Here is a 15,677-nt window from a genome sequence, read left to right as displayed (position 1 = left end):
CCTCTGCTTCTTCAGCCTGTGCTCTTCATTAGGGCTTCGGGACAATTAAATGATACAAATTCTGAGTCATATACAGACTTGCCAATTTACATTAATAGCTTGAAAAATCATTTGAGAGCTACTCATTTTCTCCAATTAGCCAGTAAATCAGTGAATGTAGTAGAAAGTATGAACTATAATCTGTTTAGTGATAATTTCTCATTCTGACTTTATATTATAGCAGTAAACATCTTGCAGTACACATTTGTGGGGGTAATGAAATTGGAGTATTCTGTCCTTACCATGAATACTCTGATGAAACCATTGTTTGGAAATGAATGTTATATATCATTACACAATTAATTTTGATTTTTCAGATGATGCACCAAATCTAAACATACAGAACATGATTGCACAGCTGGGCTTTACAGGAAAGAAAAATGTAGTTCATTTCTGCTTTTCCAGGTCACAGTCACAGTATTCTCCCTTTAATTCTGGATGGTATGTGATCATAAACTGAAGAGAAATTTATGAAATAAACAGTGCTCACCACTGGCCCAATAAACTTGATGAGTCCCATTCCACATGCTAAGGGGAGAGGTCAGTCTCCCTTGCAGTATGGCCATGGAGAATAATTTCCCATGGGTACAGCAGGAGACACTTAGGGGTAGTGAAACAGAAGTCAAGGGAAAATATTTTCTTTAGTTTGGGGACTTAGGGCATTTTGAGCTTTGACATATATCTAGAAGCAGAATAGAGAGCTGAAGTATTGGTGTACAGCTCTTAGCAACTAAAAGATGAAGGGAAACTGGGAAGGGGATTGGAAAGGAGCTGGGATTTTAGATTGACAAAAGGAAAGCAAATGAAGGCAAGGATCTGATTTGTGTGGGCATTTCCACTCAGGAAGTGCAGGACTGGCTGAGAGAGAGAAACTCACTGTGGAGGAGACGGATCAGAGAAACCCTGTGGGGTGGAAGATGGAACACCTGGGGTCCAGTGGCCAGGGGAGAAGGAAGAGCTCCAGCAGGGCTAGCACATGGTCTCACTGGGCACAGCTCTGCCAAGGAGAGCAGGCATATTGAGAATCCTAAAATAGGAGTTTCCTGGCCAAGGGCCAGGACTGTTGCAGTTGGGGACCCTGCAATTAGAAGCTCTGAAACGAGAGCTTTGCTGAAAGCACACTGAGAAAGCAGACTTGTCCCTGCCAGCAGACAAAGTCAGGCTTGACCTTGCCAGGGGGAGAAATTCAGAGGAATGTTTTCCAGCATGTCTGGTAAAGGCAGTTTTGCACATAGCTCTTAGCATATTGTAATTCCCAAAATGAGCCAGATTTCAACAAAATATATACAGTCATTTCAGACTATAAATAAAACCTGAAGGAAAACAAAGATACTATGCCTTTCTGTGCAAGAATTTTTTCTCCTAATTTCTGTAGTTTTGGGTGTGATTATAGCACAGGTATGATAGAATGGGCACACTCTTCTGGATCTCTGTGTAGGAAAACATTAAATGTTTCATGGTATTAAAAGGTCATGAAGTCATGTACACGTTGTTTATAGTCTCCTAATCCAGGATTTATTGTCCTAGTTCTGTTCCAGAACCAGGGGCTTGAGTTGATTAAAAAATTTAGATTCTTCAAAGCTTTTAAGCAAATTGATTTACTATGGTTTGAAAATTGTCATGTTCACCCAATTCAGTCAGTGTGATCCTTGTAATATTCCAAGCTAGAAGGATTTTACAAATGACATGTATTACATTTGAAAGATTAGACTTTACCATGAAAATGCTGATGAGGTGAGTGGAAAATTACTATGAGTTATCCCTCGTAGTTTGCCACATTGGTTCTTTCCGGAGTGGGAAGGAGAGCTGGAACAGTGAGCCAGCTGGGTTACCTGCAGGCTCCTCTGTGCTCTTCCCTACTACTGCTGTGGGAAAGAACCCAGTCTGTTCCTAATTCCCTCTGCCAGCTCTTGCCTCTGCCTGGCAATCCCCTGCACCTTCGCAGTTACTCGGTGAGCAGCCTTCCTTCATTTTATGTCATGGTGGGATCTCTTATCTCCTGCTCCCTCTTGAGAGCTGTCTGAGGAGCAGCCAGGAGACCTGAGGTCCCCGAGTCCCCACCTCCTAGCCCAGAGGACACATGGGAGAGGCTGGCTCTGTGGGCTTCCAGTTTGCTGTCTGGTTTTAGCAGTGATTTGGGAGGAGGAAGTCCCCATCAGCCTGACCTTGTTGTTAAGAGGCTTTTCTTGATGTCTTACCTGAATTTTTCCTCCAGCAGCCTTGTAAACTCTACTTTTTCGTTATAGTTTTCATGGATATGCAGAACAGACTCCCCCCCTTTAAAGACTGTTTTCCTTCACTTTGCCCTTTCCAGCCAGAACACCACCAATTATTAGCCTTTCTCAAAGAAAGATAGCTTTCCTAAGGAGATAAATTCTTTATTACAGCAGAATGAGCTCCTTGACAGTGACCAGTCTCTGGAAGACTCCTGTAACCTCCAGGGCCTTTTCTGCAGAATTCTTCTCTTACTTGTTATTCCCTGTGTGCATAGTTTATTTTTCTGGCAGTAGTGCAGAAACTTGGGTTTGCTCCTACCAAATTACCTTTGCGGGTTTTTTGACCACAATTTCAAATGATGATCCTGTGGTGTGATGGATTTGCAGACTGTGTTGGTCATACTATCTGTGACTAAAAGAAGAGTCCATCATTTGAATAGTTTTTGAGAATATTGGATAATAGGTAACTCCTGTGCAAAGCCACGCAAAATACATCCCCCTGGTTTTGGCAGTGAACTGCTGTTAAGTGTTCTCTGGGTGTCATTTTTTAATTCTGTGTCCCAAGATTGTCGATGGAAATGTCAGGATACCATGCAAAGCAGCATTCAAAGATTTGCTACAACTTGTATGACAGATATCCAGCAACCACAACATAAATTATGTTTATTGCCTGAATAGTCCTCTACATTTGTAAACACAGAGAGGGGTTGTAAAGACATCAGTTCTACAATCTCTGTTATCCAGTGACTGAAAAATTAGATTTCATTTCATTAGGAAATTATTGAATGTTTCCACAGCAGGTTTCCTAGAAAGAATAATATTGACTTCCCTGAAACAAAGTTTTTGGTTATCAGCGTATGTGTATTGATTCTGATTGCTTGTGTGAATGCACAATCCTGTCATTCAGTGTGGCAGCACAAAAGATAATAAAAAAATCAAATGAATTGCATGTTTGAAGTCTGGTTTGTGGTTTATTTTCTAGTTAAAAGTGACATTTCAAGGCAGAAGATTATATTTTATGTTACATAGTAATCTATAGAATATTGAAGAATTTTCTAAGATCTTCTTAGAAATTCTAAAAATTTGTATAAATTATTGATCAGGCAGACAGCTGAATTCCATGCCTCTCTTTCATCAAGATTTTGTAGGTAATTAATTGCAATTGTTTGCATTAAAATACTTTATTGCAAAAAAATAATTCATATTTCTACTGTAGGTTGATTGATTTAGAATATTTTTTTGAACTTACATTTTATCCAGAACAAATTGTTTTAATAAATTTAGGTAATTTTAATGTAAGTTTTTAATTAAATGATAACTGAACCTGCCATATGGTCAGAAATGCAGTTCCTTTGCAAGGCTGAGTTCCTTTATGTTGGAGGCTTTGCAATGTTTTATGTATTAGAAGTGTTTCATAGTATGTTAAGCCATTGCCATCTCTGCTGTGCTTGTCAGAAGGTATGGACTTCATGGTCTCCAGAGGATGACGTTTTCAGTTAAGTAAATGTAATAAATGGAGGAAACTCTTGCTTTCCTGTCAGCTTTCATAAAACTTAATGGTCAGGGACGTAAAGCTGGCAATAATCAGCAAGGAATAGCTATATTAAAAATTAGTGTGTCCATTGCTTCCTTAAAATGTGTCAGAAGAAAATGAGTGTGAAAGGATGGAGAGTTCTGTGGGTTTAAATGGCATTGAACATGACTGTCTTAAGGGAAAAATACAAGGTTTCTCTTTTTACATTCAGCTACAAGAACACAAATGCATTTTGAGCTGTGCATCCACTTGTGGTTCATTATTGTTGGTACATATTATTTCAATGTGACATTGTTTTCTCCTGTGTCCTTCCTAGAATGGCTTTACTCCTTTGTACATGGCAGCTCAAGAGAACCACATTGAGGTGGTGAAATATCTCCTGGAGAATGGAGCCAACCAAAGCACAGCTACCGAGGTGAGGGGGTTTTCTCATATTGTTCTTTGCCTGTGTGTTCAGATCACTTGAAGTCAGAACTGTGTGAAGTGTCTCCAGAGGGCTTGTCTGTGTCAATTGGCATCAACAGATCATTGTTTTGTTTTAGAATCTTAGTTCTAAAGCTTTGTTTTAGAATCACAGAGTTGTTTAGGTTGGAAAAGACCTCTCAGATTGAGTCCAACCATTAACCCAGCTCCTGGGTCTTGGGATTTCAGTTGAATTCAGAAGTGCCGAGGCTGTCTGTGGTGCTGGGTTCACAGAACCATTTGGGAGATCACCTACTCCAGCCTCTTGCTGCTGTTCTCCTAAGTTACACAGCTTCTGAGGCTGTCCTGTGACTTGGTGTAACTTGTGAGTATTCATTATTGGCTGTGACTGTTGTGAATTGGAAACCAAATGGCTAACAAGGATTGCACCAGTGAGCTTGGCAGGCTGTTGTCTTCACGGACACTTTATTTCTACTGCTGGACCATGTGGGTGTAAATAGGCAGAAGGATGGTATTGACTGGGGATGTGGATTGTAAACCTGCAGTAATTCCTGTGCAAGTAGGAGAGACACCTGAACTGGAGAGAGGAGACTCCATCTCAAGAGGAACTGAATCTCACAAGCTTCCTTCCACATACTGAGGTGATTTAGGAGTAATGGAGAAAACTTCTTGGTCACTAGGAATATGCTCATTCTGTTTCCTCTTTCTGCCAAACGTTCTTTATTCCAGCCAAGGGAGTGAGTGATCAGGCTCTGTGCTGCAAAGAGTGTCATTTTCCTGTTTGTTCTATGGATGTGGATGTGACATGTGAAGTAGCTATAGCAAAATTCCTCTCTGGCCAGAGCTTTTGTTCCTGTATTGTTTTCTCTAATCTGTCTGGAAACATTCTCTTTCTGGATTGCCTTCACAAACGGATCAATTTGAAATGCTGGTACATTTATGCTCCCTCTCCTTCCCTTCAAACCTGCCAGTGTTAACAGCTGTCTTACTGTCCCTTCTCTCAATGGGTACTGTACTATTTGATGACAGCTCATAAAATAATCCCCTCGTAGATGTGGTGATCACATTACACGTCAGCTTTCTGAAACACAAAATCCTGTATGATTGCCAGGCAACGTGGCAGAAACACACTCCTTGTGAAGGAGCCAGGTGGAACTGGGGCTCTCCATGAGCCCAGCCCTGCTGCAGCCCACAGTCACCTGCTGGTAGCCAGCTCCCAGCAACTTCTGCTGGCTGGGAATTCATTCAGTTTGCAGGAATTGTGAGGGCGAGATGGTTATAATTCATGTGGCCTCTGTTTGAATGCAGACATTCACAGATTGCACACTGTAGTCTGGTTTTGTAGAAAAGGCAGAGAGGAGAAAAAATAAAATATATTCCTACTCTGACCCTGGCTCCAAATTTGTCTCCTGCCATCAGAAAGATCAGTTTTCACTCTGTATCTTGTAAAGTAAAGGCTCTTGACCTCTTTGGTGCTTAACTAGGTCAGTATTAGGTTCAGGTCTGGTTGAGGGGATGGTTTCCATGATTGTGTGAGTGTTCCTGAAGGAAGGCCTGAGCCACCATCGCTTTCATATGTGCCCAGAGTTCATCTCATGAATAGGATGAAGAAATGGTACATTCAGTAAGGCGGGATGACAGCCTGAACTGTGGATGTCACTGAAATGCAGGGACAAGGTCCTTCTGTTTAGCATCAAAGAGTGGCCCTTCTCATGGGAGGCAAAGGCATGAAAAGCCGTCTCCAAGCTTCGGTCAGCCATGCTTTCCAGAAGCAGTAGGAGGGGAATGCAGAAAGAGTTGTGTCCTTCTAGAGAAGGATGAAATGGTGCAAATCAAATGGATGAGCTTGTCTTTGAAGCCTTGAAACTTGCCCTGTCTTTGGATGCATTTCATTTCCTCTCACACTTACATACGTGCAGATAAAAAAGGAGAGTAAGGGTGAGCTCAGTTTCAGAGTCTCTAATCCAGGATTTGTTCTCATGTTCCCAGAGGCAAAAGGCAAATGCATTAAGCCATTTCAACACCTTATGTAGACCCAATCTCAGAATAATCTTTACAGTTCAGCTGTTTTGTCAGCTGTTCCCCCCTTTTTAATTCGCTGTACAGAATTTAATCTCTGTTACAGGCAGAACCCACAGCAGTATCGCTGTTACAATGCACCTACCCACAGCTCGACGCAAAAGGGAGAGAAAGTTATTAGATTACTGAGGGGAAAGAATTGCTTTGGCAATTCTTCAGATATTTCTTTCAACATATGTTAGCTCTCATTCCTTCCTAACTTGGCCTTTATTCTTCTTTCATCTCTCCATATTCCTATTGCAAAGCAATGCTGTCCCATCTCTCGTGTAGTTACAGCGCACCTGTGCTTGGGCAGGATGCATGACCAGAGAGAGGGTTCAGTTTGAAACCAGAATGGAATATCTGGTAGCCTGTACTACTTCAGCCAGGAGAGCAAGCTGCTAGCTCGTTATCATGGATTTTAAAGCACTGGCCATCCCAAGCACGTGTGGAGGAGCAAGACAATTTTAAACTTATTTAGAAACAAACCTAAAACAATTAATTACAAGCAGAGAGATTTTTCTGATTTTCCTTTTCCAAAAAACATAAATAATGTGAAATTTTCCTCCCTCAAATCATGTTCCTAAACATGATCTGGATTTCTTGACTCATGGTTCATGTGTAACTTGGAATGGGAACAGCAGCAAACACATTTGATACACTTTCTTCTTGCAGAGATGTGAGATATTCATAAACATGTTCTCTCTGTATTTTTCACATTGACACTGCTCGGTGCTCAGTAAATTTGCCAAAAAATTGCTAAAAATATGCTTTGTGGCCCATTTTAAGATGAGAAGTAATTAAGAGAGATGCTGTAGAATGATCCTTTGCTTGCACTCGACTTAAAAAAGATTACTTTGAAGTGCGGAGGATCTTTAAAGCATTTCAAATATTTGAAAGCCTTTTGAAGGTGTTTGAAAGAGTTAAAGTGTTGTGCCTCCAATCTCACGTCCCTGGAGATGGAGTGCAGAGGTGGAAAGCAGCTGGGAACGTGCTCCCTGAGCTGGTGTGCGCGAAGGGCGCGGTGCAGCTCCCCGCGGCCGTCCGGCCGTGCTGAGCACCCCTTGTTTCCTGCCCCCAGGACGGTTTCACTCCTCTGGCTGTGGCACTGCAGCAGGGACACAACCAGGCGGTGGCCATCCTGCTGGAGAACGACACCAAGGGCAAGGTGCGGCTGCCAGCGCTGCACATCGCCGCCAGGAAGGACGACACCAAGTCGGCGGCGCTGCTGCTGCAGAACGACCACAACGCCGACGTGCAGTCCAAGGTAACGGGGCGGGCCCAGGGACAGCACCCTGAAGCCCTGCATCCTCATGGGGGAACGGAACTGCTCCGGCGGGGAAGGACAGCTTGCTCCACCACTATCACCAGTAACACCTATCAGTTTGCAGCGTTAAGCTACACAGTAATTACAAAGTGCTCATTTTTGCACTTTTTTAGTTATGCCTCCCATTTCTTTGGTAACCAGCTTTTTCTCATGATTTGCAAACCAGAAGCCACTGGAACAGAAGCAGAATCACTGCTTCCCTATTAAGTAGGATATTGGTTTATTGCCCATGGGAGCATAGGTTGTGTTTAAAGTTAATGCATGCTTGAATGGCTTTTCTCATAATTAACAGCATAACTCATTTCAGAAAAAGCAACATAGTTCTTCGTTTTGCGGCCAGTCTTTAATATTGTTCCTCTTTTTCCCAAACCATGCTGCATCAGATGATGGTGAATAGGACGACTGAGGTACCGACATCAACAATTTTTAATTACTCTTTCTGTTACTTATGATTATTTTCAATGCTCTTTGCCAATATTTCCTTATTAGTTAGCAATAAAAGTGAAGATATTACTCTTTTTTTTAATACATAGAAATTTCTGGCTCAAACCCCCCTATTTTTATTCATTCTTTCTGTTAGAATTTCTTTTTTCTTGTGTCAGTATTGAAGGACGTTTTTGAGAATTCACATCAGTCCAAAGGAGTCTGAAGCAAGTAATGGAGCTAAGTGGATAAAGATGCTTTTTTAGCTCAATTTCATTAATTATGAAAATGCACTCACTTGGTGTAACTACATCTGGGTGTCTGGCTTGGCCAGAATAATGGTAAAGTTAATTTTCTGTCTTTTACAGTAGTAAGCATAATCAAATTCCCCAGGGTAAATCTTGTTCAGGGCATCCGCTTATTTTTACCATTCTTCTTATTACAATCTTTTTCATAAAGTTTTGCAAAGCCCTCAGGGGACAGTACATACTCAGAATTTACCTGCAGTAAATAACACATTTCTTATATGGATTTTACTTCCACTAAAAATCACAGGGTTGATTGGCTTGGACTGGGATTTTCCCCAAAGATCATTGCCACTTTTAGGAGAAAGAAAAAGTTCCAAGCATGAGATTGTTGTTTCAATACCTGCTTTTGAATAATGGAGTTTCTCTGCTGGAGGAGGGAATGAATTATGCATGCACGTGCTTCCCTTTTGGTGTGTGCACACATGAGCAGGCTGCCAGGAGGCAGCAGTGATGTGAACTGAAGGGTGACAGCTTCCCTGGGCACCTGCTCCATGGGGCATGTTCTTCCCTGAGGGAAAGGGCAAGGGGTACTGCAATGCCTGCTGAAGGAGGGCAGCATGTGCCCACGTTCCTTTGTTCCAGGAGTAGCTTAAAATGGTGGTTTGGATACTGAGAGGAAGGAAACCTAGCTGAGAGCACGCTGTAGTCAAGAAGACAGAAGGATTCCTCCCTTTCTATAACTATCAGCAAGATCCAATCAAATCAGTGTAAAGCTCTTCAGGGAAACCTCAAAAGCAAGGCCCTTTCTACTTGAATTACTTATGAGAATAAAAGCTTGCTCTCTGTCCTAGTTTCTAAAAATTTAATCTTTTTTTATGTTATTGTCAAGAGATTCTACATCTCATAGCTGGAACAGGTTGCATCTTCTAGTATTCAAAACACAATAAATAAAATGTGGGGGTTTTTATTTATAGATTGTGAAGTTTCTTCAGCTCCTTTGCAATCCAAATTGTATATAAATAGAAATAATTATGAATCTTTTACTATGCTACTAAGTACTTTCTCATTTAAACCATACTCTTTAATTGCATTTAGAATATTTACTGCTTTCAAAAAACAAAAACAAACAAAAAAAACCCCAATAGGAAATATGTTGTCCATATTTCTGTTTCTTAGAGGAATAAAATAAGAGTCCAACAACTTTGGTGATAATTTTTTGAACCCCAATAAATAGATGCAGCCTAAAAGACCCATGTTGCTTCCAAATGGTAATAAGGAACTTGCTTTATTTTCTTTAAGAATGGCTAATACATTAATATTTTCTGTGATGAAAACTGCTCTTATTGGCCACTGATGCAGGGGGCTGAGCTGGGGAACGAAAGAATGAAGCACTTTTGATAATCTCCCACCTGAAAGCTGGCTTCTCTACCTGAAAGGCTGTAGTCTAGAATAGGCAGACACGGTCTGGATAAAATTGACACTATGTGTTAGTTGGGCAGCACTTTAAAGGCAAGCTCTAGCTCAGCTGCTGAGCGTGTGTGAGAAGATGTCCGTAACGAGGGCTGTTTCCCTTTGCAGAGCGGCTTCACCCCTCTGCACATCGCCGCGCACTACGGCAACGTCAACGTGGCCACGCTGCTGCTGAACCGCGGAGCTGCAGTCGACTTCACAGCCAGGGTACGCACTCGCCCCTTCGCCTTCTGCTCCTTCTGCCCTGCAGAAATGGGAGGGCTCCTTTGGGGGACTAAGGGAAGAGCTGAGCGAAGAAAGGAGCAAAGTAATGCTGAAGTTCTGTTGGGATCAAAGATGTCTTTTTTGCAGTAATTCTGAAAGGTTGTCTCTGTGCAATGCCCTGGAGGCCTTGGGAGTTGTGTAACAGCCAGTATTCCCAGCTGGAGGAAGCAGGATCCTTTGGCAGCTCCAGAAAGCTGATGCTCTTATAATGTGTCAACTCCCTCGGCTTTTCTGTTTGTTAGATGTACTCTGGAAATAGATGTAGGATTGATTGGCGTTTTTGGTATTCAATATTTGCTTGAATTCGATGTTTTTACATGTAACTACATTTCAAAACCAGAAAGTGAAGTATATTGCTGTTGTACAAATTCAACAATAAAAGAACTAATTAATCATGACTACTCTTCAACTGCAGAGTTACACGCTATAGTTTCTTTGCTTTTGCAAGTTACGTAGTTTGAAGTGAAAACCTCTGGTAATCTCAACCCAGCTCCCCTGTCACAAGTTTGCTGTTTGATTTTGCCAGACACACTTTGAATTACTTCAGGGTTCTGCCTTCCAGACTGACTCCCTCCTGTTTCCAATCTGGAGTAGCTGCTAATATTACCTCTTGCCTCACCCAAAGTGTTTTCAAGGACTTTCAGCCTACACAGCCTACACAGCCTACCACTCCTTTATGCTCTTGGCACTACACAAGAAGGTTCCTTTGTGTAGGAGTGACGCATTTGTGTCCTCTGTGTACGTTGCAGTGATTGAAATGCTTCAGTGTTTTGTGACTCTTGGCTCATTGGGACTCTGATACGTGTTTGTGTATTTGTCTGGCCCTGGGGCTGCGATGTTTGCTGCTTGGGCAGATGCGCTGCTTCCTTCATTCAAGGACCCCAAAACAATGGAGAAGGAATCTTGCTTAGGACGGAATTACTAACTCTAGCTTATATGGTGTGTGCCTAGCTCTGATGCTCTAGTACTTTCTCGTTTATTCTCTACGATGTGATGGTCTCATTTTTTGTGATCCGAACCCAAATTCACCCCCATTGCACACCTTCAGATCCATCCAGCTCATTGTTTGTTCTTTTCATGGTGTAGAATGGAATCACCCCACTGCATGTGGCTTCCAAAAGGGGAAACACAAACATGGTGAAGCTCTTGTTGGATCGCGGAGGGCAGATCGATGCCAAAACCAGGGTGAGTCTTTCTGTTCCCTGAATATGATATTGTCCCTTCTGGGGAATGGACTGGGATTTTCTCCTTGCTTGCTTTTGGGGATTTTTTTTGTGTTTGTTTTATGTTGACTATTTTCGATGGTATCAGACTCAAGAACAGCTGGTTTTAGTGACAGTAGGAGGCAGAAATACTATTTCCTTTATTCTCCTGTATAACCTGCCTACATCATACAAGAAAAAGCTGATGGAACTGATTGTTTTCAGGGAATAAGCCTGTTAGTTGGTCCAACTTGACAAGACACGAGATGATGTGCAGCAAAAGGAAATAGAAGGTCTGGACTCAGCTAAGCCTTTCAGTCCCCTGACCCCTAAATGTCCGTGGTAGTTGCAGTATGTCCTGTGGAAGCTCTAGTGAGCTCAGTCCATTTTTATTGGAGAGCTGATACAGGACAAATAATCTCCTCAGAGCCAGCAGCCATGTGTCTTTTCCTCAGACAAAGTATGGGATATTAATTAGGTGACTCTCACTGGCTTCCTTCTCCCAGTTGTCCTATTGAAACGTCACATCATCTCTCTGCCCTTTATTTACGGGTGATTTCACAGTCATTCAGGGCAAAAAACCCCCTCCATCATTTTATATGGGCAGGGTTAATTACTTCAAATGGGATTTTGGAATTACCTGGGAAAACACTATCATTTATTCAGACTGAGCTGCACGGGGCTTATTCTTAGGAGCTGCTGGTATTTAGGCAGCTGGTCTGCAAAATTACATGTCCAAGAGATCGAGTGTCTCAAACACAAAGTTTAGAGATGCACATAAGAGTTTTTGTTTAACCTGATAGGAAGGTAGAAGATATTGCAGTCAGCTACCCTTTGGGTTGATTCAACCTCTACAGATACTTGGATATTAATTACATCAACCATTTGTTGGTTCATAAGCTCTGAAGACAGTCATGATTATTGTGAACCCTGTATGCAATTGTGATTTGGTTTCTGATTATGAAATGATATCTCACTTTTTAAAGATTATTTTTTAGAAACTACTGCTGATGGAAAAAGCTGTATCTCAAACAGGTGTGCAGCAAGTCACTCCTGCTCACATTTTCCACAATAAACACCTAAAATCTCATGGAAAAGAGGCATGAAATGCTAATAATATACTTCAGTCAGGATATTCCACATGCCCCTGAGCATGTCATACAGCAATAGTTCATCTGACCTTTGGAATGGCAGTATTGAATTCATCTATTTCCTGTTCAGTAGCTAGATATTGTTCTAGACAAGTTGATACAGATGATTGTGAGGGATGTTTTGGGTCTTAAGAGGTCAAAGTGTTTTCCCATCCCTGCTCATCCGCAAAGGTTGAGCACAGTTGTGAATGAATCTGAGAGAACAGGATTTGCCCAATGTAGGTGCGAGGGACCAATTTCAGAGTCGTCTCACTGTCTCTGCTCCCTACCCTGTGTCAGCTGCTACATGGGCTCAAAATGTCAGTACAAAGAGGTCCCTGAAAACCCATAAGGCACACATATTCCAGCTTGCACTGGCTCTCCAGCTTCCTGTCACCTTCACCTTCCTCCTCCTCCCTGCTCCAGGGCTCGCGGTGGCAGCCGACAGCGTACGCCTCGTGGTGGGGAAGATTCCAGAGCTTTGGTTTTGCTGTCTGTGCTTTGTGTCAGCTGCTCATGTTTTCTGGGTGTGTCTCTCTTCTCCCTGTGCTCTGTCCACTCACCTCGAGTTGCTGGCTCTGCCTGAGTCCGTGCAGCGTGGAGGAGGCAGGGATGTGCTCTGTCTGTGGCAGCACAGACCCCGCCTGCCCTGCTGCAGTACTAACCCACCTTGCCTTCCCTGCTGCCTTCCCTCGGCTTCCCAGGAGCACCTGCCGCCTTCCAGCAGGTCACAGGCACTGCAAAACAGTGGAATTAATACACCAGGATGTTGCACTGCCAAGGTCTTGTGCTGCACACCACATCAAAATACGCCCTTCAGTTAAAACACTCCTCGCTGTTTTCGTTCCGTTTATTTTTAGCTTGCTTTGTTACATGACATCTGACGCTGCATAAATTAAGATGCAAAACCTTTTTTTAGCGGATTGCAGATGAGCTTCAGTACTTCAGGTTTGCAAAGTTAATCTGTGAAAGCTTTCTGTGTTTGAAAATGTTCCACTGGAATGATTCTTTAGGAGCCCCTGTGTTGTCTAAAAATATAAATGAAAATGTCTATTCCTCAAAGGGAGTAAACGATGCATGTGTCCTGCTGCTCCAGGTTTAATGCAGCATGTCAAACGAAAGCTCTGCTTTCTGCCAGGAATTAGTGTTTTTATTTTCTATACATTTCAGAATGTGTTTGCTGAAATTTTATGGCATTTCTCACAAAGCCATAAAAATGTAGAAATACTGGTAAATCTCTTGACACAATTACATATCTTAAAATATTATTTTACTTTTTTTTTTTTGCAAGTTATACCATTATTTTTTCTCCATCAAGTCTTAAGTAAGTTTTTAGATTGAAATTTAATTTCTTTTATATTGTATCCAAAACAGAAATGTAAACTCCCTTCTCAAATACAGTAACAATATACTTTTATTAGAACTATCTGTTAGAGATCGTACTGTAATATTATATAATAAAAAATACAATCTTTATCAGTAGATAATTATTGTATTATGGTACAATATTACAATGTTATTTTAGCTTATATTATTATCTAGTAGCTGGTAAATGTTTTGCAACTTGCATTTACATACAAACCTTCCTTGGACCTTTGTTCACTAAATAATTAATGGCTAAAATTTCTTATACTAAAATATTTCATATTCAAAATTTTACTCAAACCTATATTCTCTATATGTTTTCTTACATTAGTAACAATTTCAATGGCATAATTTTATTTCAAATTTTAATAATTGGCCAAAATTCTAACCCATGCAGATTCTGATGATTAGTTACAGTTAGTGGGTCAGTGAAATTGTGCAGAAATTTGTTCTCTGAAAGGTGGTGGAAAGTTTAATTTATGATTAATTCACTGTCAGGTGATCAAGGGTAGTGTGGCAAATACCAGTTCTCACTTTGAGGGAAGGAAAGCATTTACAGTGTTTCTGGAACATACTAAGGATTCTTAGAGGGAATTATTGTCAGCATTTAAAAGCAATTTTAGTATGGCAAAAAAGCATGTATTTCTATAAAAAGGAGTACTCATATAATGGAATCATAAAAGTGTGCACATTCAGAATATGAAAATGTTACTGGTTATTACAACTTTTTAGGAATATCCTTTCTGAATGCAGTTTTTGTATTATCTCTATTTTTATCATCTCTCTCTATAGATTGTATGGGGAAAAAAACAAGAATATGAGACTTTTTTAGTTCTGCATGCTTTTTTTCCTTTAAAATACAGCTTTATTCACAGGCTTTTATCACCTTGCTGGGACTTCCATTTTTGTGGGAGTAAGCAGGCACCCTTCAGAGGGGGAGGAACACTCTCACCTGTCTCAGCCACTGAAGCTGTCACACATTTTGTTGTCTTCCTGTTCAATCTTGCCAACATTGAAATTAGATTTTTGTTGCTCTGGGACTTTTCTTAAATCTCCTCTTGCAGGTTTTCATCCTGAATACTTACAGTTGAATGAAACCCATGGAATGAAAGGGAGCATCCAGTCTTGGAAGGGCAAGCTTATTGTGTGGGATAGTAAGTGTGTTGTGCAGCTGGAGCTGGGATAGGCATGGCAATGGTGCAACAAGGTCTGGTGCACCACTGGGGCTGGAGAAGGGCCACGAAAGGAGGAGGCTCAGCTGGAGCTGGGAGGAGTGGCAGGGCACCCATGGAGATGAGCAGGACCAATGGGAAAACAAAAGGAAGGAAACTGTGGCCAGCGCAGCTCACATTTGGTTGGTTTGGGTTTTTTTTGTGGGGAACGTGCTTCAGACACCCCTTAACACTCATTCTGGAAACTGAGATTTATTAGTAATAATATCTCCTTTGGTAGATCTGCATCCTGACAAAATAGGCTTGCTAATACTCTGCTATTTCCACATGGGAATGGTAACCACTGTAGCAGGATCCTGGCCCTGCCTTGGCACTGTGCTCTGTGCAGTGTTCCTGCAGCAATGCTGCTGTGACATTTTCTCCTCATCTTCTTACATGCACTGAGCACTAATAATTCATTGGCAGCTTTTGCTGTTCCTAAAGCCATGTCAGATTATAAATATCTAATCACAATGCAGGTATTTCCTATAAAAAATTCAGTGGCTCCATATAATGTTTACAAGGTGGGAGTGGGAAGGGGTGTTGTATGAATTGTCTATGCAAGTTATCCAGAAAATGACTGCTATTTGGAGTTATTTGTGTTACCATCTGAATACTCAAGCAAGTACATGGTATATTTTTGCTGTATTTTTCAAATTTGTGCTGTGAATGGCAGACCTGGAGGAATACTTTACAGCATGTTTAATTATGCCAAGAGCTTAAAGCAAGCGGGAGACTTGCCTTGTTCATTTTTAAAGAGATGAGGT

General features: G+C 41.4%; 1 protein-coding gene across 41 annotated transcripts in view; it reads left to right on the top strand.

Annotated features, from left to right (window-relative positions):
- The window catches only part of ANK2 (ankyrin 2), a 282,700-nt gene that overhangs the window by 178,362 nt on the left and 88,661 nt on the right, over positions 1 to 15,677 (top strand). For 35 of the 41 annotated variants that reach the window (XM_039710549.1, XM_039710551.1, XM_039710589.1 and 32 more), the window contains 5 exons: positions 4,106 to 4,204; positions 7,352 to 7,537; positions 7,981 to 8,004; positions 9,847 to 9,945; positions 11,089 to 11,187. In XM_039710549.1, coding sequence (XP_039566483.1) covers positions 4,106 to 4,204; positions 7,352 to 7,537; positions 7,981 to 8,004; positions 9,847 to 9,945; positions 11,089 to 11,187 — 507 coding nt within the window. The remainder of the gene's footprint in view (positions 1 to 4,105; positions 4,205 to 7,351; positions 7,538 to 7,980; positions 8,005 to 9,846; positions 9,946 to 11,088; positions 11,188 to 15,677) is intronic. The other 6 variants (XM_039710558.1, XM_039710591.1, XM_039710588.1 and 3 more) reach the window with 1 other exon arrangement.

This window comes from Passer montanus, unplaced genomic scaffold (assembly GCF_014805655.1).
Source record: "Passer montanus isolate IOZ18808 unplaced genomic scaffold, ASM1480565v1 scaffold23, whole genome shotgun sequence".
NCBI classification, from domain to species: domain Eukaryota; kingdom Metazoa; phylum Chordata; class Aves; order Passeriformes; family Passeridae; genus Passer; species Passer montanus.
Note: the sequence above shows the minus strand (reverse complement) of the source record. Positions and strands in the feature narration are given on the sequence as shown.